Source organism: Hypanus sabinus, chromosome 13, assembly GCF_030144855.1.
Source record: "Hypanus sabinus isolate sHypSab1 chromosome 13, sHypSab1.hap1, whole genome shotgun sequence".
Taxonomy (NCBI): Eukaryota; Metazoa; Chordata; class Chondrichthyes; order Myliobatiformes; family Dasyatidae; genus Hypanus; species Hypanus sabinus.
Window position 1 is genome coordinate 27,503,610 of NC_082718.1, and position 25,857 is coordinate 27,529,466.

Genomic DNA, 25,857 nt, shown 5'->3' on the forward strand with positions numbered 1-25,857 from the left:
TGAGTATTTTCTGTTGCACTAAGTATTTCAATAGGCATTTATGATGCATCTTGACTCTTCCTAGTTTTTAAAAATTCAGATTGCTGAAGTTTAGTATTAAATTTAATAGGTTTCAAATGTGGTTATATTTGTCTCTACAATGCTATTTAAGCTAGGCTTACCTGAAGAATGCTGTCACTTTTAATGCAAGCTTAATAAAACTAGCTTCACTATTTTCAATATTTTGTATATGTTCCAAAATGGCTATCAAAGAGGAATGATCCCAGTCTTGCACTTTAACAGATGGGGAGCTCCCTCAACATCCAATGTAAACTAGTCCAGCATCAAAGTAAACTAAACTACTTTTGTGATTCTTTACTGGGTTGCAAATATACGTTTTAGCAGTATGCAATGAAATAGGATGAATGAATTAATTAATTATCATATTGTGAAGGCACCCTTGTATAGCCAGGATCGTAATATGTTAAAATTTTACATTCAGTCTGAAGGAAAGAAAATAGGTCTAAGTCAATATTTAAAATAGTGCAGTTAGCTGAAGTGAATGGGCATATTAAGGGATGTGCATTGGCAGATGTACCAGATCTTTCAAACATAGAACTGTACAGCACAGTAAAGGTTCTTCAGCCCTTGATGTTATGCCCACCCTTTAACCTACTCCATTATCAACTAACCCTTTCCTCCCACATAGGCACATGGATGAAAGAACGTCTCAGAGTCTCTTAAATGTCTCTTTACCACACTTCTGTCAACGTGTTTCGTGCATCTACTATACCACTCTCAAGACTGGAAAGGAAGGTGGAAAAATTCTGGGAAGGGGGAGAGGAGGATAGCTAGAAAGTGATAAATGAAGCCAAGTAGGTAGAAAAGATAAAGAGCTGGAGAGGAAAGAATCTAATGGGAGAGCAAAGGTGATGATAGGAAAAAGGGAAGGAGGGGGATCAGGGAGAGGTGATAGGCTGGCGAGAAGAGGTAAGAGGCCAGAGTGGGGAATAGAAAAAGAGGGAAGGGAGAGGAATTTTTTTCAACTGAAAGGAGAAATCGATATTCATGCAATCAAGTTGGAGCCCACCTGGACAGAAAGCAAGATGTGCTTCTACACCCTGAGGAGCATCCTGGTAAATCTCTGCACCCTCCCTAAAGTTTCAACATCCTTCCTATAATAGGCAATCAGAACTAAACTCAGTACTCCAAGTGTGGACTAGCTAAGGTTTTGTAGAGCTGCAACATTGCTTCATGAAAATATACATTCCAGAAAAATTACAAGTTAGATATGGCCCTTGTGGCTAAAGGGATCAAGGGGTATGGAGAGAAAGCAGGTACAGGGTTATGAGTGGGATGATTAGCCACGATCATACTGAATGGCGGTGCAGGCTTGAAGGGCCAAATGGCCTACTCCTGCACCGATTTTCTATGTTTCTACAAGGGGAGAGCCCACCATCTAGCATTAACAAAAAAAATAAAAATAGTTCAATAGATACGTTTAATGTCAGAGAAATGTATACAATATATATCCTGAAATTCTTCTTCGCAAATGTCCATGAAAACAGAGGTGTGCCTCAAAGAATGAATGACAGTTAAATGTTAGAACCCCAAAGCCCCTCCAGCTCTCCCAACGCATAAGCTGCAGCAGCAAAACAATGACCCCCCCACACCCACCAGCATACATCAGCACCCCCCCCACCAAGCACTCCCAAGCATGAAGCAAATCATCAATAAAGACACAGACTTGCAATACCCCAAAGATAACTTGTTCACCCAGTAATTCAACATACCACAGTCCCTCGCCCTCGCCCTCAGAACCAAAGTCAGCATGTAACTCCAGGTCAGGGTCTTCAAAAGAACCTTAAAAAGGGAAAAGAGATATCAAAGATAGAGCTGTATTGAGGTAGTATTTTAAAAAATTGAAGGAAAAGCATGAAATTGCCAAAATCATGTGAAAGGTCTGATGATTGGCAGAGTATTAGAAAAAAAATGGCTTAAAGATTAATAAGAACATTTCAAATATGAGATGAAGCTAGCCAAAATTATAGTTTTAAAAAGAGACAACAAGTGACTTTTGGTCCTATAGAAAATGACGCTGTGAAATTAATAATAAAGAGATGGCAGACAAATTAAACATCACATTTTGCATCTGCCTTCATTAGAGAAGGCACAAGTAACATTCTTGAGAAAAAATGTTTTAAAGAATAGTAAGGGACTCAGAAATTAAGGAAAATTAAAACCACTGTGGTTGTGATTGTTAGATCTGCAGGCTGGCAGTTCTTTCTGGAGGGCTTCATCCTAGGGTCTTAAGAACTGGATTGCACTGCTACCTGCAACAGAGAGGCATTGGATGAGTCGGTGTGCAAAGTAGTCTTAACAACGAGTGATAGTCTTAGTCGTTTTTCTTGTCATTGCAAGACCCTGTTGGATACTATTAATATGGAATCCTGCAAGTCCGATTCACCGATTTATTGGCATATGGCGAGGGAGCTACATGGTCTCAGTCATAGTGTGCACTAGGTTTCAAGCCACTGTGTCACCTGTTTACAAACGCTCAGGAGAGAGGCATCAAAGTCAGCAGTGTGGCTCACCATCCAAGCAGGAGTCGGTGCTGCTTCCCAGTGTTTGCTCAGCAGAAGACAAACTATATGGTGTTGGCTGCAGACTGCCGCAGTATTCATGGACTCAAGGTCTTGGACTATATATATTTTTGTGTGTGACTGTATTTTACTGCTACCTTCTATGTGCTTGTTAACTTGTATAGGTTGCTATCTTATATGTGCCTTGTGCAGTGTATCTGTAGGTATTATGTTTTGCATTTTGGCCCCAGACACCAGAGTAATGCTACTTCATTTGGCTGTATTCATTTATGGTTGAATGACAATGAAACTTGAACTTGAACAGCGCAGGAAACCACAGGCCATTTAGCTTAGCATGTCAATGGGAAAATTAAGCTAATATTGAAACAACTCCACTGGGTGGAGCCAAATCCCTCAGTACATCATCCTGAACTTCCCAAACTGTCAGTTTGAAGCACTTAACATGGGCAAATACCTTCCTCTGAAATACCAGTGAGATTTGGGCAGCGTAAAGAAGAACAAAATGGTTGTTATTCCAGATCCAATACAGCATTAAAAAAACAACATATAAGCATAAAGAGGCTATTAATATAAGAACTACTGAGAAATCAGATGCAGGAGCAACCTGCATGCATTAAGTTCACACTTTGTTCATGACATACTTGGTATACAGAAAGCTACTAGTTATAATGCGATTTCCTGCTCTCTAAATGTTTATTCCCAGTTAAAATGAAGTACCTGTTTGAAGTCCTATGTACTATTTTAAAGTATGAAATGTTGGTAATATTTAGCTTACCTGTTTGATTTTAGCTATACAGTTTGCTAAGAGAATAAATAAATCTTTAAGTGAGGAATGCTGAACTTCAAAGTGTTTTGAAGTTCAACATTTCATAATTGTGCTAAATTTGTTTTTAAATAAACAGCTAAGGAGACAAGGGCCTTAGATTTTATCTATGGAATAAGTGCAAGTTAATTGGAAATTTTGGAATATGGTTGATTCACAACAAACACCAAGAAGTTTCAAAGAATTGTGAATGATTTTATTTTAATTTAATAAAAAAGCTATTCAAACTACTTGTTGCTTTCCCCATGATTTAATGATTAGATGAAACTGATTAGAACTGATTGTCATTCCATATGATAGGGTTTGTTTCTCAGTATGCTTTGAATAATGTCATATCACTTCCTTTGCTTATTGTTTCATATTGAAATCTATGTAAAAATGACCCTAATGTTTTGAGTTTGAGAGCATTCCAGTGTTAAAAATAAATAGTCCAATTAGTTCAAGGAGGTTTCAGTGTGATGAAGCTTGTCTCTCTTTGGAGTTCTACTGCAATTTATTACTAATGAGATGTTATAGACCATAAGACATGGGAGCAGCACCATGCCCACCTGGCCCAACAAGTCTGCTCCACCACCTTATCATGGCTGATCCATTTCCCACTCAACCCTATTCATCTGCCTTCTCCCTGTAACCTTTCCATGAAGCTGCCTGTGGCAATGCATCACCCTCTGGCTATTCAGGTTGGGTGGGTCATGGGTTAAGGGTGAAAGCTGAAATATTTAAAGGAAACATGAGAGGGAACATCTTCACTCGGCACTCAGAGGGTGGTGAGGGTGTGGATAGGTACATGGCTGGGAGGAATACAGAGGGCTATGGTCCAGGTGCAGGTTGATGGGACAGGGCAGATTAATAGCTTGTCACAGACTAGACAGGCTAAAGAGCATGCTTCTGCAGTACACTCGAATGTTGAAAGGCCTAGAATAGAGGGATGCCCATTTAGAATTAAGATGAGGAGGAATTTCTTTAACCAGAGGGTGATGCTTTGCCCCAAGCATTTAGGAATACACTCTTTGGAGCGTAGAAGGTTGAGGGGGGACTTGATAGAGCTATTTAAAATTATGAGGGGGATAGATAGAGTTGACGTGGATAGGCTTTTTCCATTGAGTGTAGGGGAGATTCAAACAAGAGGACATGAGTTGAGAGTTAGGGGGCAAAAGTTTAAGAGTAACACGAGGGGGGATTTCTTTACTCAGAGAGTGGCAGCTGTGTGGAACGAGCTTCCAGTAGAAGTGATAGAGGCAGGTTCGGTATTGTCATTTAAAGTAAAATTGGATAGGTATATGGACAGGAAAGGAATGGAGGGTTATGGGCTGGATGCGGGCCAGTGGGACTAGGTGAGAGTTAGCGTTTGGCACAGACTAGAAGGGCCAAGATGGCCTGTTTCCATGCTGAAATTGTTATATGGTTATAAAATCTATAATTGTGATTTTTTTTTAAAACGTGGCATATTATCATTAGTATTACAACTGATTGAAGAATCTGATCTGGTAATCTGATAAATATCTAAAAAAAATAGAAATGCGTGTAGCTCGAGAGAAAAGGTAAGGGTACTAGTTAGATGGTCTGCACTGAGCTGGCATGAAAGATTGACCAAGTGTCTTTGAACATGAGATTCTACAGATGCTGAAAATCGAGAGTAACATGTGCAAAATGCTGGAGGACCTCAGTAGGGCAGGCAGTATCCGCTCCCTCTGGAGGAAAATGGACTACTTCCCTTCCCTCCACCACTTTATTCCAAGTGTTCTTTTGTGCTATATGATTTTATGATGGAGGAAAATCCTTATTTGTTGAACAAGAGCTGTTAGCACTTCTAACAACTATGCAGCATAGTATTTTAAATGCACCATGATAATAGATAAACATGGACATGTCAGACGAGTGTGGTTATTTGTCAGTCGCTTTATGGCAGCAAATAGGCGTCAGCTACTTAATTCATTCCTTCATTTACATCAGGGGAAGTGACTGAGGAGTCTGTTTACACTTTTCTGATATGCTGATACCATATGTTGATTTAGCTGAATCTCTTTCCAGTGCGCTTTTTGAGCTGTTGCACTGGGTGAATGCTAAATGAAGCTTTCATATTCTTCAGAGAGGGTCTACCCAGATGCATCTCACATATTAAGATACTAAAGATTCAGACTTTGTCCCTAAGATATTCTGGAGGCACTAAATTCCTGGATGAAAGTGTATTGTTTTCCTCTAGTTGAGCAAATACTTTGACACCTATCTAATGTGTACTTTGAAGCTGTCACCTTGTGTATAACCACATTTTGTACAAAATTTGTTTTGTATAATATAAAATGTCAATAGTGCTATTATTTCAAATAAACAAATCTCTATCAAACACTATAAATTTATGGAGGACTTGTAATTAGTGAAACTGTACTAGCTGTGAATTACAGTAAGTGTAGGGAAAAATCTGAATGTTTAAAAGGAATACCTCTGAATTTTTAACCACTCTGTGTGTGACTTTTAATATCTTGTCATTCACAATCAAATAAGGAAGGAATCCATTTTCAAAATTATTTATTGATTAATTGAAATAAATCGTGGAATAGGCCCTTCCATCCTTTGAGCCACTCCAGCCGGCAAGCCCCGATTTACCACAAGCCCAATCATGAGACAATTTACTATGAACAATTAGCCTACTAACCTTTGGAATGTGGGAGAAAACCAGAGCATCCTGAGAAAACCCATGCATTCCACAGGGAGGGTGTACAAACTCCTTACAGATGATGCCAGAATTGCACTCCAAGCTCCAATGCCCCGAGAGGTAATAGTGTCACACGAACTGCTACACCATCGTGGCAGCCCCATTTCCCCCTTGGCCCCTTCACAGTTGTGTATCATAGGAATTGATAGCACAGGAGGAGGCTATTTGGCACATCATGTTACTTTTAGTTGAAGAATTATCTAGACTAATCTCTTTTACAGCTCTTCGTATTTTTTGAAGATTAAATACAACAAAGTACTTTTTAAAAGAAGTGCAGTGATTTCTTTGAGAGCTTCAAGCAGCAAGTTTCAGGATCATTGCCCTCTGTGAAAGTGTAATAATAACCCACATCATCATTCTTTCGCAATCACTTTAAATCAATGCACCTTCGGTTATTGACCTGTATTATATGAGCATCCAATTAAATCTCCCCTCAGTTTCCTCTGTTCCAAAGGAAACACATCTCAACACCCTCAGAAAGAGAACATCAATTTGTCTTTAACCTGGCACCTTTTTTATTATTTCAGGTTGCTGACCAGTTGTTCCTGCCTGCTGTTTTTGCCCAGTAAAGTGCTGAGATTTGCCAAGAACTTCTATTTGAAGCCTTCCTTAAATAAAATATCTTTATTTCCTGCTTCCTTACAGGATTGATTCCAAAATTGACTTTAGTATTTGTTTATTGCTTTATGGTCAAATTATTTTATAAATTGTATTTATTAAACTTTCTTATTCATGCACAAAATTCAGATAAAATGAGGAGAAATTTGCAGATTATAATTCTGTTTTCCTAAAAATATAGATCAAGCAGGTGCTCAGAGTATAATGAAACAAATAGCATCAAAATCACAAGGTGGTTGTTTCTAATGGAGTCTTTGAAAACCAAATCCATGTGAGCAGCTTACTACTTATGTGCAGACTTGTAAGTTTAGAGAAATGTAGAGTTTAGGAACTGGAGAATTTATTTTGTGCACCTCTTCCCTGATGGTCACAGAAGATTTAATGCAAACCAATGTTATGAAGGGTCTCCAATCACAAACAAGAGAAAATCTGCAGTTGCTGGAAATCTAAGCAACGCACACAAAATGCTGGAGTAACTCAGCAGGCCAGGCAGCATCTATGGAAGAAAGATTCCTCAGCTTCTTTTTCTCCAGTCCTGCCAAAGGGTTTCAGCCCAAAATGTAAACTGTACTATTCTATAGATGCTGCCTGGCCTGCTGAGTTCCTCCAGCATTTTGTGTGTGTTGTTATGAAAGGTCATGCTGTATGTGCTTGGACAAAACTGGATAGTTCAGGGTAAGAGATGGAAAATGAAAATAGCTCACAAGATGGTATTTTTATAACTGGAGAAATAAATAGGTTGGCACGGTAGCACAGTGGTTAGCAGAATGCTTTACATTACAGGTGAACCAGGTTTAATTCTGAACACTGCCTGTAAGGAGTTCATACATTCTCCCTATGACTGTGTGGGTTTCCTCTGGGTCTTCCATTTTACATTAAATCAGAGGATTGCTGGGCAGCAAGGTTCAAAGGGCTGATTCTGTGCTGTATCTCAATCAATCAGTAAATAAATAGATAATCACCTTCCTTTATCAACTATCAGCTTTGGACCAAAAAAAGACAAAACAAATTTATATTTCAGCTTTATTGCTGCGGGTGATGCCTTTCCTAAAGTGAAACATATTTGTCAACACTTCAAGGTGAAGAAATTGAGTAGACTTGAGGGGAGGAGGTATGAAGTTGGGGGTGAGGTAGGGGGATGGGAATGTGAAAACAGCTGTTGAGGAAGAAAGACCACCCAGAGGTGTAAAAGGACAAATAGTAGATTGGTGCTGGAAATGCAGAGAATGTGTGAATGGTTTCAGACTGGGAAAGGTCACAGTTTGAGAGGGGAAGAAGTATTTTGTGATTTGAAGGTGCAGGTAAAAGCTGTTGGAGATGCAAGATGCCAAAGTGAACTGGTAAGCCTGCTGTCGATTGGGAATGTAGACTGCATTTCAGTGGTGATGTACTTATTTTAATACATAAAATCCTTAGAGATATATAATCTTGACATGATTGATATAGATTATAACTTTTAAAACTTTAGGTCAAGTTACTTTCAAATCAAGTCAAGTCACTGTCAAATCCTAGAGCCTTAATCTGAAAATTTTGAGTGATTTTAGTAGAGGATGATGAATATAGGTGGCAATTTTTAAAAAAAACACTTTGCTCTGTTGGGCGGATTAAAAATGCAAGTAATAGCAAGCAAGTCTGGCTGAGATTTTCTTAAATCTTTGCATGGTTGTTTACCAAAACAAGCTGGGATTTTTGCCAATAATAGATATCAGATTTATGACCAATAAATGTAAAGCCACCCACACGTATTTGCTTCCCTGTGAGTTTAAAATTGGCCTCTTCATTGCTTATGGATATCAGATTTGTGACCAAAAAGACAATGGCATCCACACATATTTGCTACCCTCTAAGGTTAGAATTGGTCCCTTCATTTCAGCAATGAATGTTCTATTGAATTCGTTTCACGAGTTTTGCCCATCAATGACGATAGTAGTTCTGAACTCTCTTTTTGACCTTGAAGGCACTAATGAGACATTATTTTATCATGACTAAAAAGAGGCCATTGAGTCTTTGCCTACTTTCAGAATGTTCCCAGAGGTTGCATTCCCCCAATATTGTCCTTCTAGTACTTCCGCTGTATGGTTGGATTCTAAATTCATCTTCACTGGTCAACAAAACATGTCATATTGAGTTAAATAAATGAGAGATGCTCTCTTCTCAACTAATCCATTTATACTAGAGCATTTTTTGAATATTAACCGAAAAAATTCAACTGACATATTATGATTGCTGTATATTGTCAGTATGGAGCATTTTGATTTGTGTTTCATATGTGCATACAAATGCAAGACTGGATATCAGAGTAACTGGACAATGTGTCATTATCTGATTGGAATTATGTAATTGTGCTACTTATCCTTTGAGATTCTTTGAAGAATTTTTGTACATTAAACCACTCTGGTTTCGAATGTATTTATTTATAAACTTGCTAAGTCTACTGTTTCTTCTCTCCTAGAAGAAAAGGAAACGAAGAGCGAAAGATGATGATGTCATCAGTCTTTGTAGCCTTGATATTAAGGTATAATTGCATGCTTCAGAACCCAATAAAATGGAGATTGCCTGTTGCATTTGATTGCTATAATACTGTACATTTTTACAGTCTTGGAGTTGTGAAAATTAGTCATGGGTGACTGGTTATTGTGCCTTGATTGTTATACATGAATATCATGAAAGTTTTCAAAAATTGGTCAAGCCATTTGTATACATGATTGATATACAAACATGAACCATATTCCTTAAGAAAATATTTTGTCTTACAGTAAGAATTTTGCCCTTTGTATAGCTATTTCTTAAACTTCAGTGATGAGTCATGCTAGATAGATATCTTTCCCAATTGTTTGTTCATATTGCAGTCTTGGGAATGAGTATTGGTTGTGGCCTGCTTTAGCTTTACCTGGTAATGTGTCGAATGGTCAAGTGCTGAGAGCCTAAATCCTCCTATTCAATCCACCCACCCATGTAGCTGAAATCAGATGCATAAAATAGCATTGATCTGTTTTCTGCTGAATTAGCTGATTTGACGCAACTTGTCATTGTAAAGGCACGGCAGAATTGTGGGTTAGGGAAAGAATATTAGCTAAATTTCATCTCCTTAACATTTCCTGAGAATATCCAACTGTAGATATCAAATTAAGTCATGATGAAGCATCTCTCTCTGATCATACTTATTTTCAATATTTATACATGAATGAGGATTTAAACTATAAGTCACCACATTGTCACTGGCATATTAATTCTGTGTCTGCAAAGGAGCTGAAGATTTGAATGAGATGGTGATGTGGAAGAGAATCAGATTTAAAGATATTTTGGGTTTTCTTGGTGGGTGGGAGCAGATCCTTCAATCTCAGGAGTATCAGTCATCCTGTGCTTTGAAAACAATGTCAGTTTCAGTAGTTACAAAAGATCTTGGGAAGAATGATGAGCACAAGAGATGCTGCAGATACTGAAGATTTTGAGGGTATCATGCACACAAAATGCTGGAGAACTCAGCAAGTCAGGCAGCATCTATGGAGGGGAATAAACAGTCTGTGCTTCAGGCCAAGACCCTTCATTGGGAAGAGTAAAATGAATAGTGAATTCTTGGCTAATATTAATCCTGGATATCGTGTGCTTTATAAATTTTACTTGGGGGCTGAGGGTCGGGAACATTAACTTGTCACTTTTCAAAAAGCTGGCACAGCAAAGAAGGCCAAATGATATCCTTCTGAGTTGTAGTATTCAATTATTTCATGAACTGAAAAGGCTTTAACTTCTGCCATATAAAATGTACTTAAATCAAACTTGTATTAGAGAAATTGTTGTTCATCTTTTATTCAATGCTTTTTTTCTCTGAGCTAACTGAGGTATCCTTCAGTTAGTAATATGACACAAAACTTAATTGTTCTTTATTAAAATAGCAGAAATATTAGCAACCACTTTATTCCCCTACTAGTGGGAATTTGTATTTGGAAGATGAACTTTAATTACTAAGAATGATACCACTTTATAAGAATACAAGCTAACATGTTATAGATGAGACCAGGTGAAGAGGAAAGTGGGTGGGCAGGCGGGCTGGGGGATGAAGTAGGAAGTTGGGTGGTAGTAGGTAGTAAGATCCTCCGCTAATAGTTTTCCCACAGCAGCAGCCCCATTCCCCAGGGTACAATACCACCTTCTAATGATAAAAGTTTGCATAGAACTCCTAAAGCCAAGAACCTGTTTTTAACTTTTGAAAGCCACCTCTCAGAGAAGGTAAACATCAATGATGAAATTTATCATTGCCGCCTTCAATATACCAGAGTGTTGATCAAATGAGACTGTATTTGAAGATCAAGACCTCAGACCTGTCACAAAACGCATGGTCTACTGAGCAGCAATGATCCCTGATGATCTACATGCTTCTGAGGCCTGAACTACCTACAGTTGGCATTGCAAGGAACTGCAATGACTTCTCTATAACACCAAATCCTCCAAATTCACTGAAAGCCACTGTCTTCTCCTAGGCTACAGGTACCACAGTAGCGTAAGGGTTAGCACAACACTGTTTCAACTTGGGGTGTCGTAGTTCAATCCTGGCATCCTCTGTATTGAGTTTGTACCTTCTCCCCATGGAATGCATGGGTTTACTCCAGGTACTCCAGTTTTCTCCTACAGTCTATAGACATATTGGTCAGTAGGTTAATTGGTCTTTGTAAATTGTACCATGATTACGTTAGGGTTAAATCAGAGAGATGAGGGTTGTCGGGGGCTGCTGGGTGGCGCAGCTCGAAGCATTGGAAGGGCCTATTCCACACAGTATCTCTAAATAAAATAAATAATATCCCTGTCCTATTTGCAGCCAGTTGACACTATTGAGCCGGTCATGCTGTCTCATACCACATGCATAACTTCAGAATTGTACTCTTATCTAAGCTCACCATGGGGGAAAAAAATTACAAGGTAGACAGAAGAAAGTAATCAAGTATATGTTTGAAGCCCCTGAGGGATTAAAAATGCAACATTCTCTCAGAGTCTTGTGAATCTTTAGTTCATGATTGTTTAAAGTTGGGAAGGAGAATTCAGAGAGCCTCAAAGCTATTTAGAAGGAAGCCCGACACACAGTAGAAGCAGTGTGACGCCTCACCAATCATCCACCTGCCTCTGCCCCATTTATGGAAAAAGCCGGTGGTTCCTGCATAGGCCTCATCAGTCTCCTCAAAACCAGAGTGAATTGAATCAGTCATGAAATCTGAGGAACTGGCCAAGAATTGTCAAATTAGAGTTCTTTTCCATGGCTACCTTAAAGTAAAATAGAAAATACTGAAAATACTTGAGTTAGATAACACCTATGAGGGGGTATAACAGGGTTAATGTTCTAGTTTGAGCTTTGACTGGAACTACTTTTAAAATTGAAAAGTTGGGAAGGGGGGAGAATATAAGGACTTAAATGGAAGGCAGGGAAGATTAACTGGCAAAAGGATTATTCGGTTCGATTAAAGTGCATGAATTATAATAGGTTTGTCTGAAGGAGGTATAAATTAGGCATATAGATCTGATATTACCAAAAAAAAGAATTAAATACTTTTGCATCTGATATTTCCAAGCTGTCCTGTAAATAGTGATGAGGAAATCAAAATGAAACCTAAGACTCGATGGTCCATTGTCAGTATACACAGGTTTTGGATCAGTCTAGTATTTTACTAGTTAACTAATGAATGGAAAAATTGGAGAAAATAGGAACAAAATTAACACAAATAATGGAAAGTAATCTGAGGAACCTCAAAGAATAGTCTGCTTTCTAGTTGCAAATCTTCCTTGTGAAATAAGCCAGCACATCTAGATGAAGCAATTGCTTGATTATTTGGACACATTGATGTAATGAAAGTATTTTGACTAATGTTTAAGTGTTGAGCATAGTTGTAGTAACAGGTTTTTGTCATATTGATTTGAAAACCAGATCACTTGGCTTACGTTTAGGAGCAGCAAGTTCACTAAACAAAAAGGAATATTTATTTTGAGACATTCCTTCCCACTAGGTACAGAGAAGTTTCGAGTTGAAAACATGCACCAGGATATGGACTGAAGATTTTATTTAAACATAAAGGAGAAAAATTGAATAAATGGGTATTTTTCAGGCTGGAAGGAAATAACTAGTGGGGTGCCTAAAACTTATTTCTTGGCCCACAGCTTACTACTATAGTATTGACTTAAGGAAAGAGCAGAGAGTTGACAACCAGATTTAGTGAAAACATAGAAGCTGGTGGAAGGGCATGCTGCAAAGAGCCAGACAGGTTGAGAAAGCAGGCAAAATCTTAACAAATGGAATTTAAACAACACAGCTGCCTGATAAAAGGATAGACATTTTAATACTGATTTGCAAAGGAACTACTTCTTGAAGATGGAAATGAATCCCTGGAATTTCTGATCCCAGAGGATTGCAGAAGCATTTAAAGAAGAAATAGCTAAAATTTTGAAATTAGGAAACTTAGAATACTGTGGAACTAGCACTGAAACTTGGTGCAGATCAGACTGAATGATGGGTCAGGTGTCCTGCTGCCATTGTGTTCTGATAGAAATACTTTGACCTCTACAATATGTAGTTTACACTTCATACAATCAGTAGTTCAATCTTTTCTAACAATATCCCTACCAACTGATCCATAAACTAATTTTCAACAAATTGATATTGCATCCCCCTTTCCTGTTCATTTTCTGTACTTGTGTTGGGTACCAGATACAGCTTTGAACAGAAAACTGCTCCTGGCATTCTGTACGTGTGCTAATTGATACAAGCAAGTGATCAAGGAGAACCTTACCAGCTTGGCAAAAGAGCACTACAGTTCAATATCTTCACTTGATTTTCTACTGAACTTGGGAAATTATAATTGGGAATCATTGCTGTCCCCCATCAAACATGTATGGTCTATATAAACTGCTAACCTTAATTTCCCCTCTTTGTGTTGCATGAATAGTAAGATTCAGATCAGCTCTATTTGTCACATGTATATCAAAACATAAGTGAAATGTGTCATTTGTGACATTAATTCAGCAGGGATTGTGCTGAGTAGCTCACAATATTACTACACCACCAGCGCCATCATACCATGTTCACACAACTCACGAATCCAAACGGTGTGTCTTTGGAAAGTGGGAAGAGACCAGAGCATCCAGAGGAATTCCACGCAGTCATAACGAAAGCGTAAAGTGTTTTGTTAACTGCTAACAAAGAATCTTGAAAATAGTTTTAAATGCAGAATTCAAATCCTTTGCGAGATGCACCTAATCTGCCAATTGCAGAAAGAAAATTTTATTGATGAAACAAAATTTCAAGATAATGCATCAGATGTTTGGGAGCACCACACTTGCATTAGTGCTTTCAATTTGGAGGAGTGCCCTTACTTGGAAATGTATCTCTGTTCCTTCATCATCATTGGGTATAAATTCTTAAACTCTCTGCCCAAAACCATTAAAAGAGTGGACAGCAGTAGTTGAAGAGGATAGCTGCTCACCACCTTTTCAATGGCTGCTGGAGAAAAGCAATAAATACTAATAAGTACTTGAGGAAGGATATACTTGCTTTGGAGGTTGTGCAAAGAAGGTTCACCAGGTTGATTCCAGAGATGAGGGGGTTAGACTATGAGGAGAGATTGAATTGCCTGGGACTATATTTGCTGGAATTCAGAAGAATGAGAGGAAATCTTACAGAAGCATATAAAATTATGAAAGGGATAGATAAGATAGAGGCAGGAAAGTTGTTTCCACTGGTAGGTGAGACTAGAACTAGAGGACATTGCCTCAAGATTCGGGGGAGTAGATGTAGGACGGAGATGAGGGGGTACTGCTTTTCCCAGAGAGTGGTGAATCTGTGGGATTCTCTGCCCAATGAAGCTGTGGAGTCTACCTCAGTAAATATATTTGATAGATTTTTGCATAGTAGGGGAATTGAGGGTTATAGGGAAAAGGCAGGTAAGTGGAGATGAGTCCATGGCCAGATCAGCCATTATCTTAATAGATGGCAGAGCAGGCTTGATGGGCCTGATGGCCTACTCCTGCTCCTATTTCTTAGTTCTTATATAAAGTCAATAATATCCTGGGTTTTTTTTGTTTTTAGAAATAAGTGTAAATTGAGAGATCTGATTTTTAAAAAGTCTCTCACACTAACAGATTAGTTTTTTTATGCATTTTCTACATCGCTACAGATAGAAAAAAAAACAAATCAAAATGAAGAACATTAATACAGTGCAAAAATAAACATACAATAATAATATAATACAAAAAAGATAGTTGAGAAAACACCCAAATTGAAGACATGTAAAATTAGTATCCTCCCCAAGCCCTGCAACAACAAAAAAACTCCAGACCAACCACAACACAATATAGAGAATATAAATCAGGACATTCAAACCCCAAAACTGTAAATACACTTAAAAACAGAAGATAATAATGCCTACTACCAAAAAAAAAGAGCTGAAAGCAAGGGACCGAGAAAAAAACCTTAGTTAGGAGGAAGGTTATGAAAGTATTCAATAAAAGGTCCCCAGACCTTATGGAACTTTATATCCGAATTAAGAACTGAATAATGAATTTTTTCAAGGTCTAAGCAGGACATAATATCATTAAGCCATTGAGCATGTGTGGGCAGGGCAACATCTCTCCATCTAAGGAGGATTAAACGTCTAGCCAGGAGAGAACCAAAAGATAATATTCGACACTTAGTCGAACTCAAATGTAAATCTGTCTCACCCAAAAAACCAAACAAAGCAATTAAAGGGTTAGGTTCTAAGTGGTGATTCAGAATATAAGATAAAGTTATGAAGACATCTTTCCAAAATTTCTCCAAGCTAGAACAGAACCAGTACATATGAATAAGAGAGGCCTCGCCCCTTTTGCATTTATCACAAAGAGGACTAATATTAGGGTAAAATCGAGATAATTTACATTTAGACATATGGGCTCTATGAACAATCTTAAACTGTAAAAGGCAATGGCGAGCACAAAGAGAGGTTGAATTAACCGATTTGAGAATCGAGTCCCAAGTCTCATCAGATAAAGAGATATTTAAATCTTGCTCCCAAGCCATTCTAATTTTATCCACAGGGGCATGCCTTAAGAGTGCTAATTTATCACGAATGAATGATATTAACCCTTTACCCAGTGCATTAATAGAAAGAAAGAAATCCATAACATTTTTCTCAGGCATTTCAGGGAAGTTAGGAATTAAAGGATTAATAAAGAGTCTAATTTGGAGATATCTAAAAAAATTAGCATTAGGCAGATTGAACAGCAGAGAGCTGTTGAAAAGATGCAAAGCGATTATCAATAAAAAGATCTTCAAAATGTATAATGCCCTTCCTATACCAATCATGGAATGTTGAATCATACATAGTAGGAAAAAAAGGGTGATTATGTAAGATAGGACTAGAAAAGGAAAAACCATAGAAACCATAACATTTTCTAAACTGAGCCCATATTCGCAAAGTGTGTCTAACAAGAGGATTAACAATTAATCTGGACAAACTACTAGGGAGTACAGAGCCAAGAAGTGCAGAAATAGATAAATCTTTAGTGGAACTCAACTCCATTGCCACCCAATTAGGGCACTCAGGTTGGCCATGGAAAAAGACCAAAAGGTAGCACAACATATATTGGCTACCCAATAATATTAACGAAAGTTAAGTAAGGCCATGCCACCCTCTTTTTTTAGATTTTTGGAGATAAATTCTATTAATTCTAGAATGCTTATTCTTCCACAGATGTGACAAAATAATAGAGTCTAAGGAATCAAAAAAAGATTTAGGAATAAAAATTGGAATTGATTGAAATAAATATAAAAATTCAGGGAGAACATACATTTTAACAACATTAATACGACCTACCAAAGACATAGATAGAGGTGACCATTGTGACAGACTCTGTTTTGTAGTATATAAAAGATTGGCAAAATTTTCACAAAAAAGATCTTTAAACTTCCTTATGAACTAACAAGTTTATTAATTAGTTAAAACTCCATGTCAAGTAATGGGTTTATTTTCATGCTTGTGTGATTTTACCACTTATTTTTTAAATGCATAATGCACATATGTTGACATCTGCATCCTACCAAATTCATTTGCCTTACAAGGCAGTGTCCAGATTGTAACTGCTTTAACAGAGTGCCATTTTGTGTACTGGGATAAATCTGTACTGCATTAATGTCTTGGAAAATATGGAATAAACAATTTGAAGTTTTGTGCATTAGGATGTAATGGTATATTGAAATGTTCCCTACTACTCTGACTGCTTATCTATAATAGCACTGTTTATAATTCAGAAATGTAAGGCTGGTACCATTGAAAGCATTATTTTTAGCTAATGAACCATACAGTGACACCATCAGTGAACTATGTACAGCACAAACCTGTCAAATACCTTACCCAGGTGACAAAACACTTGAGATGCCTCTTATATAGGAGTACACTCCTAATAATAGATCATGCTAAAGAAAGGTTTCACTTGTGGGAGCCAAGTAAACAAAGGAGACTTTATAAAATTAGAGATTTGTATATCTAACAAGTTTTAAATTTCTGTCAACATGTACATGTGTTGAGGTTACAAGGTCATCTTTCTTCAGTATGTCTGGTACTTTCAGTTGCGTGATAACATGTAATTTGCTGCTCACGTTTCACCTCTCCGGAGAACTCCAGTTTCCTCATCATGGTGCTACCTGACAATAGTTTTATTTTGAAAGGTTTGCCTAATCAATTTTTTTCTGAAAGCTTATTGGGTATTCTTATTTTCTTGTTTCCCTTTTCCTCGCATATATTCCTCCTCTCAGTGATGCAAGTCACACTGAGATTTTAAGTGGATAGAAGACTGGCTAACTGTCCGGAGACTAAGAGTGGGAATAAAGGGGGGCGTTTCTGATTGGCTGCCGGTGACTCAGTGTTGTTCTGTAGAGGCCTGCTTCTTTTCACATTATATATCATTGATTTGGATGGCGAATTTGATGGCTTTGTAGCCCAGTTTGTGGATGATACAATGATAGGTAGAGGGTCAGGTAATGTTGATGAAACAGAGAGCCTGCAGAAAGATTTAGACAGATTAGGAGAGTGGGCAAAAAAGTGGTAGGTGGAATATAGTGTGGGGAAGTGTATGGCCATGCACTTTGGTAGAAGGAATAAAAGGAAAGACTTTTCTCAATGGGGAGAAAATTCAGAAGTCAAGGGTGCAAAGGGACTTGGGAGTACTCATGCAGAATTCCCCAAAGATTAGCTTACAGATTGAGTCAGTGAGAAGGAAGGCAAATGCAATGTTAGCATTCATTTCAAAAGGACGAGAGTACAGTATAAGAGCAAGGATATTATGCTGAGGTTTTATAAGGCAGCGGTCAAAGTTCAAAGTAAATTTATCATCAAAGTACCATAAGGACCACACCAACAAGGCAGACAACCAGTATGCAAAAGACAACAAACTGCAAATACAAAAAGAAAGAAAAATTAATAATAAATAAGCAATATATATTGATCACATGAACTGAAGAGTCCTTCAAAGTGAGTCCAGAGGTTGTGGGAACACTTCAGTGATGGGGTAAATGAAGTTATTCCCCCCCCCCCCCCCGGTTGATGATTGAGGGGTAACAACTGTTCCTAAACTGGAGGAAGTGGAGTGATGGGTTAGTAAGTTTGCTGATGTCACAAACGTTGGGGGTGTTGTGGATAGTGTGGAGGGCTGTCAGAGGTTACAGTGGGACGTTGATAGGATGGAAAACTGGGCTGAGAAATGGCAGATGGAGTTCAATATAGCTAAGTGTGAGGTGGTTCATTTTGGTAGGTCAAATATGATGACAGAATATAGTATTAATGGTAAGACTCTTGGCAGTGTGGAGGATCAGAGGGATCTTGGGGTCTGAGTCCACAGGACACTCAAAGCAGCTGCACAAGTTGACTCTGTGCTAAGAAGGCATACGGTACATTGGCCTTCATCAATTGTGGGATTGAATTTAGGAGCCGAGAGGTAATGTTGCAGCTATATAGGACCCTGGTCAGATCCCACTTGGAGTACTGTGCTCAGTTCTGGTTGCCTCACTACAGGAAGGATGTGGAAACCATAAAAAAGGTGCAGAGGAGATTTATAAGGATGGTGCCTGGATTGGAGAGCATGCCTTATGAAAACAAGTTGAGTAAACTCAGTTTTCTCTCCTTAGAGCGATGGAGGGTGACAGGTGTCCTGATAGAGGTGTATAAGATGATGAGAGGCATTGATCATGTGGATAGTCAGAGGCTTTTTCCCAAGGCTGACATGGCTGTTACAAGAGGACACAGGTTTAACGTGCTCAGGAGTAGGTACAGAGGAGATGTCAGGGGTAAGTTTTTTACTCAGTGTGGTGAACTATGTGCCTGTCTGGACACGCCCCCTGCTGACTGTTCCTGTGGCTCCTCCCACAGGCCCCTGTATAAAGGCGATCTGAGGCCTGACGCTCGGCCTCAGTCTCCAGGTCATAGTATGATGGACACTCACTCCTGGTTCCTTCTTCCAGTCAATAAAAGCCAATATCTCGCCTTATGTCTCAGTGTGAGTTATTGATGGTGCATCACTCAGAGAGTGGTGAGTGCGTGGATTGGGCTGCCAGCAACAGTGGTGGAGGCAGATACGCTAGGGTCTTTTAAGAGACTTTTGGATAGGTACATGGAGCTTAGAAAAATAGAAGGCTAAGGGTAATCCTAGTAATTTCTAAGGTAGGGACATGTATCTATTCTAAGAAACCATTTGTTAATTGCTAACCTGAAGAGCATTCGACAATTCACCAACACTGTTACTTGACAGTAAGAACCTCTAAATAATAATGCAGAGCAAAATAGTTCCCAATATCACACAGCTTTTAATTGGACAATACAATGCAGAAACTTACCATTGATCTAATGTAGTTATGTTACAAACGACTTTTAAGCACTTGCTAACAGCACAGCATTGAGACCAGTTTTGTATTCCCTCGGGCAACAGAACAAAGACAACTTGGAATTTTCAATATTTAAATGATTCCCCAATATTCAAAACTATTTTTAAACTTAACTCCTTTCAGAGTTTGGGGCCGTAAGAGACAGGAGATGCTGGAATCTAGAGCAATACATGAAGTGCTGGAGGAACTCAGCAGTCTGACAGCATATTGGGTTGAGCAGCTCTTTATGTTGAGCTTTCTGAGCTTATCCTCCATATTGAGCTCAGCTTTAAACTCACTGTGTTACAAAATGCCAACCAAACATTTTTCCACTCTGAATTATAGAATAGTACTTTTATTATATTTTAGATTGTGACAGGATTGTTCCCTCATGAATAAACCTGTCAACAATGTCTCGCTGAGGAGACACTGATGTTTTAAACAGCAAGTTTAAACATTCTGGTGTTTTATATAGAGATAAATTGACATTAATCTTTAATGATGCACAAAAAACAATTGGCGATGCTGTTAAAAGAGATGAAAATACAGAACGTTGAGGGTTCCAGCATGTGATGGGTCAGCAATTGAGCTATCAGCTACTAAAGGCTGGGTGGATCGCAGAGAGGAAATAGGGCTGAGCTGTAAGTAATGTCTGGTGCAGTAGGATGCATGGTTAGCTAAAGTTACAACAGTAGAGGCTGGGGGAGGGCAACAAGGTTCTGAAAACAGTTAAAGACGAGGATAAGAATTTTTAAGTTGGAGGAAAGGAGCCTGTCGATAAAGGTGCAAATAATGTAAATGTTTGATTTGCTGCATTGTGAAGAACAGATATTTTTACAATTGCATAATAAAAAATGTTCACATGGGTGAAGCTTATCTCCATCTATGGGCATTGCTTGCAAATGCTGCTGTACTTTTCAGTCCTTCTTGAGTACTTGTTGAGCCACTGCAAATAAAGGAAAATTAGTTGTGAGTTAGGTGTCCTTAGATCCTTTTGGTTGCCATAAGTAATTTGTAATTAAAGAAAAGCAAAAAAGTTTATCAAGTTTATGTAAAGAATCAGCTACTGTGTCCTTTATTCAAACTACCCTTGATTTTCCAAATTCCAAAGAAACTCACTAACCCAAACACTGAAGAAATTCAAACTAACTTCCAATTTTCTGCTGATTAACTACTCATTTCTGCTCATTAAAGTAATTGATCATTTGCAGGAAGAGAATTGCTACACATTCAGCAGCATTAACACTTCAGACAAATGACTACACTGTCCTGGAACATGAATTACACACGTTTGTGACAAATCATCTCAAGTTCTCGTGTTTTGCACATATTACCATCACATTCCATGTAACTTAAGAAATAGGAGCAATCATGTACAGCCCTTCATGTCTGTTCTTCCATTTATTATAGTAGAGTATGATCTAACTCAGCACCTTTTTTCCAGCACCATCCCTAAATCCCTTGATTGCTAGTTATAAATGTGCTTGCTGGACTGCATGGACAGGCCATAAGACCATAAGGTTATAGGCATAGAATTCGGCCATTTGGCCCATCGAGTCTGCTCTGCCATTTCATCGTGTCTGATCCATTTTTCCTCTCAGCCCCAGTCTCCTGCCTTCTCTCTGTACCCCTCCTTGACCTACTAATCAAAAATCCATCAATCTCAGCCTTAAATATACGTAAAGACTTCACTGCCACAACTGCCTGTGACATGAAATTCCACAGACTCCCAACTCTCTGGCTAAGGAAATTCCTCCTCATCTCTGTTCTATTCTGAAGCTGTGTCTTCTGGTCCTAGACTCTCCCACCATAGGAAACATCCTCTCCACATCCACTATATCAAGGCCTTTCAAAATTCGATAGGTTTCAATTAGGTCACCCCTCATTCTTCTGAATTCTAGTGAATACAGACCCATATGCTAACATCACATTTGCCTCCCTCTCCACCAACTCAACCTGCAAGTTAACCTTTAGGGAATCTTGCACAAAGACTCCCAAGTCCCTTTGCGTCTCAGATTTTTGAATTTTCTCTCCATTTAGAAAATAGTCTACCCTTTTATTTCTTTTACCACAGTGCATGACCATACACTTCCCAACCCTGTATTCCATTTGTCTCTCCACCCATCTTCATATTGTCTGCAAACTTTATACTAACATTGCATATGCCTTCCTTACCACCAACTCAACCTGTAAGTTAACCTTTAGGGAATCCTTCACAAGGACTCCCAAGTCCCCTTGCACCTCTGATTTTTGAACTTTCTCCCCATTTGGAAAATAGTATACACCTTTATTCATTTTGCCAATGTGCATGACCATACACTTCCTTACAGTATATTCCATCTGCCACTTCTTTGCCCATTACCCCAATCTATCTAAGTCCTTCTGCGGACACCCTCTTTCCTCAATACTACCTGCCCCTCCACCTATATTTATATTGTCTGCAATCCTGGCCAAAAAGCTATCACTTCCTTAATCCAAGTCAACGTGAAAAGAAGCGATCCCAACACTGACTCCTGCGGCACACCACCAGTCACTGGCAGCCAACTAAAAAAGGCTCCCATTATTCCCACCTTTTACCTCTTGCCAATCAGCCAATTTTCTATCCATGCTAGTTCCTTTACTGTAATACCAAGGGCTCTTATCTTGTTAAGCAGCCTCATGTGTGGCAAAAGCCTTCTAAAAATCCAAATAAATAACATATACTGACTCTCCTTTGTCCATCTTGCCTGTTATTTCCTCAAATAATTAGAACAGATTTGTCAGGCAAGATTTTCCCTTTAGAAAACCATGCTGACTTTGACCCATTTTATTATGTGCCTCCAAATACCCTGAAGCCTCATCCTTAATAATAGTCTCCATCATCTTTCCAACTGCTGAAGTCTGGTTATCTGGGAGTCTGAGGGGCAACTTCGCTAAGGAGTGTGGAACAGGTGGATGTGGGTTTGATTGCAACATACAAGAGTTTTGATAAGTACATGGACGAGAGGGGTATGGAGGGTTATGCTCCAGGTGTGGGTCGATGGGACTAGTCACTAGGCGGAATAACAGTTTACTACAGACTTGATGGGCAGAGGGGTATGTTTCTGTGCTGTTGTCCTGGATGATTCTAAAGCTGAATTGTAACTATCTAGGTTAATACTCTACTTGGATCTGGGTAGGCTTAATAGTTTGAATGAGCCCATTCTGTGTTGTAATAACTATCTGATATGTAATGAAGAAAATGTTTTCATGAATAAAGCAAAAGCACTGATGTTAAAAGTTTGTCTCAATGCCATGAACTGGTTGCAATATCTGCCCAGAAGAGAGGAAGAGGGCCTTTAATTGGCCTTACAAAAAAGCTGGATGAACTCAGCAGGTCGGGCAGCATCCGTTGAAAGAAGCAGTCAACGTTTTGCTTTGAAATGCTTCATCAGGACTAAAGAAGTGCACTTTGTGTTTGTCTTTACTTGGCCTTGCTGGGTACTTCTTTAAGTTTTTTAAAATTTTATTCATGTAGGAGGGAATAGCTGGTCCACAGATTACTTCCAGAAGAACAAATGAAGGTCATTGCCTGGACCTGAAACATAATTCTTTGGATGTGAGTTTCAGATTTGCCTCAACTCCATGCATAAGTGTGTCCATCCAGGAGAGAAGAGGCACAGCTCTACCTTGGCTCAGCAGATAATTTTTCTTGGGGGCGTGTATTTTTCAAATTTGCTTCACTGGTAACTGTGACTATTGTATAGATGGATGATCAGGCAAGGAAGCAGAAATACATCAGTCATTGCAATGGAGAATTGAGGTTGTTATATCCCTGAATACTGCAAGCATATAAACACCCTAGTAGCCCACATCCCCCTACTAACATCAATTTTTTTATCACCTCTACTTAAACTTGCCATTCCTACTTAATTATATTTAGAAAAGCAAAACGAGTCTTAACATTTTTCACCCCACTTCAGCATTTCTTACAGTCTATGTACCTAATTATTGAGTGCCTTATCATAGTGCTTACCCAACAATGTTCTGCCCTTCATTGTCTGTACTGGTTTATCTTGTTTGTTTTAATTGATTCAACTGATTTCAACACCCCTCCCCCCCCACACACACACGAATAATAGATCTGAAAAACGCTTTTGGAATCTGAATTTCTAACATTCAAAACAAGATTTAATTGCCAATTTGTCTCTGGTTAAATGGAGCCTGAGCCTCGTTTGACCATTGTTAAAACAATAGATTTTAATCTCACTGATCAATTAATGGATGGACGGTTGTGTTATATTACCAACTATTCAAAAATACAAAACTTGCATAATAAATATCTTTATCAAACACAGTTTCTGCTTTTGAAATTGAACGTTTGTAACTGAGTCTAACAAGGATGGGATTGATTAGATTGCCCACCAGATAGTGGTATTGATCACCTCTTCTGCTATTACAATGTTATTATTGTGATTTACATCACAATTCTTTTCTCCTTCATCACATGACACTAGGCAGCACTAAATATGTTCTTTGTAATTAATGAACTAGTTTCAACATTTGTTTCAAGGTTGCAGTGTCTCTGAAACAGTTGATGTTTGGGGTTGAGATGCTTTATTAAGAGTTTATGCAATTCCAAGAGATTGTATTCAATACTTTGGAAAAAGTTGGATAAGTAATATATTTCATAACCAACATCTGAACTTTAATTGATATTATTGCTTCCCATATAACAAAATAGTAAACTATTTTAATTCTGAAGATTTTCATCCACCACTCTTCATGTAATTCTATATAATGTATATCCCAGGCTTTGTCATTTGGTCAGTTTCCAAGCTTAATACATTATTAAATATTACTTACACAAAAACTTATAGGAGTGCATTCTGTGAAGTATTTACATTAACAATTATGCTAAAATTCACCACATATTATTCTGAAGACACAATGTTGCTTGTTATCATACTCAAATGAAGCTATATAGTGTGTTTGGTGCCAGAAGAAAAAATTATGCCTGAATCAGGTCTCAACTGGTATTCTTTTATGTTTCAATATGTTCATTCTATGCCCCCTCATTCATGACTTCCTCTGCTTTTAAGAAGTAATTTCCTTGTTCATATGCTCTCTGGCACTGTTTTTAAAACTTGAGGTCCCCTTTCTCAACCTGCTTGCCATTTCAATGAACTATACACATGCCCCTCAGCTACTATTAGTGTAGCTAAATACTAGATTGTCAGTAGGTAAGTGGGAGTCAAACTGCCTGCTGTATGACTTGTAATCAGCACCATGAATGTTCATGTTCTTGGAAAATTTTCCCGAACATTCCTCCAACATTCATATTGAAATAATTAGTGTATATGACAAACATCAAGTATCTCATCATTGATCTCAAGCTTTCAATCACAGAAGAAATACCCCACCTACATGTTTTATCCACCATTATGAGCCAAGTTTGGATTCAATTTGCCTTTATGCCTTTCATGTGAGACCTTGTTAAAGGCTTACTAATGTTCCTTGTCAACAGCACTGCTACCATCAGTGTTTTGTTCTATATATATTTTCTTGCATAGTATTAAGAAATCTGTAATTCTTTGAAGGTTGCTTGTGACTTTGAATACAGAGTGGCTAACAAAAAATATACTACACAAAACCAATAATCCTTTAATAACCTCCCAAAACCAAAAGTAAGAAAAGCTCTGTGGCTCCCTAAGAAAATTTGTCTGGACCATTAACGCAGCAAACTCTCAACAGTAGTCTGAATTTTTTATTCTTATTACATGAAAGTATTCTATTTCAAATATTTAGCTTTAGAAAGAATGAAGTTGGCAAGGATTCTAAAATGGGAATCATGTATATTCTTTATGTTCTGATCTGAATATGACCCAGTCTCATTTTATTTGTGTTTTGTGAAAGAGGTTTCTCTAAAGGGGTTGTTATGAGCTATAATAGATAGAATACCATGGAATTAAAAAGGACTGCAGCAGCATTGATAGAAAACTGGATGAGCAAAAGGAAACAGCATATATCATGAAATATATCATGTATGTAAAAAAATATATATGGCATTGATTTAATGCACTTCTATAGACTTTGGTAGACTGTACCTGGAATCCTGTGATACTGTTTCTTGGAAAGGGATATACTTGTAAAAAGGGAACATGGTAAAGGTATAAAAAGTGATTGTTTTTTTTTCCTCCTAGTTTCCTCAAACTGTTGGAGGAGCTCAGTGGGGCAAGCATCATCTGTGGAGGGATCTATGCTGGCCGCATGGTAGCATAGCGGTTAGCTTAAC

At 38.2% G+C, this 25,857-nt stretch overlaps 1 protein-coding gene across 1 annotated transcript in view; it reads left to right on the forward strand.

The window, feature by feature from the left end:
• The window catches only part of LOC132404310 (neuroepithelial cell-transforming gene 1 protein-like), an 84,692-nt gene extending 61,424 nt beyond the window's left edge, over positions 1–23,268 (forward strand). Inside the window, exons 3-4 of the mRNA XM_059988483.1 lie at positions 9,189–9,251; positions 23,101–23,268. Of these exons, the coding sequence (XP_059844466.1) occupies positions 9,189–9,251; positions 23,101–23,268 (231 nt within the window). The remainder of the gene's footprint in view (positions 1–9,188; positions 9,252–23,100) is intronic.
• The last annotated feature ends 2,589 nt before the right edge of the window (positions 23,269–25,857 follow it).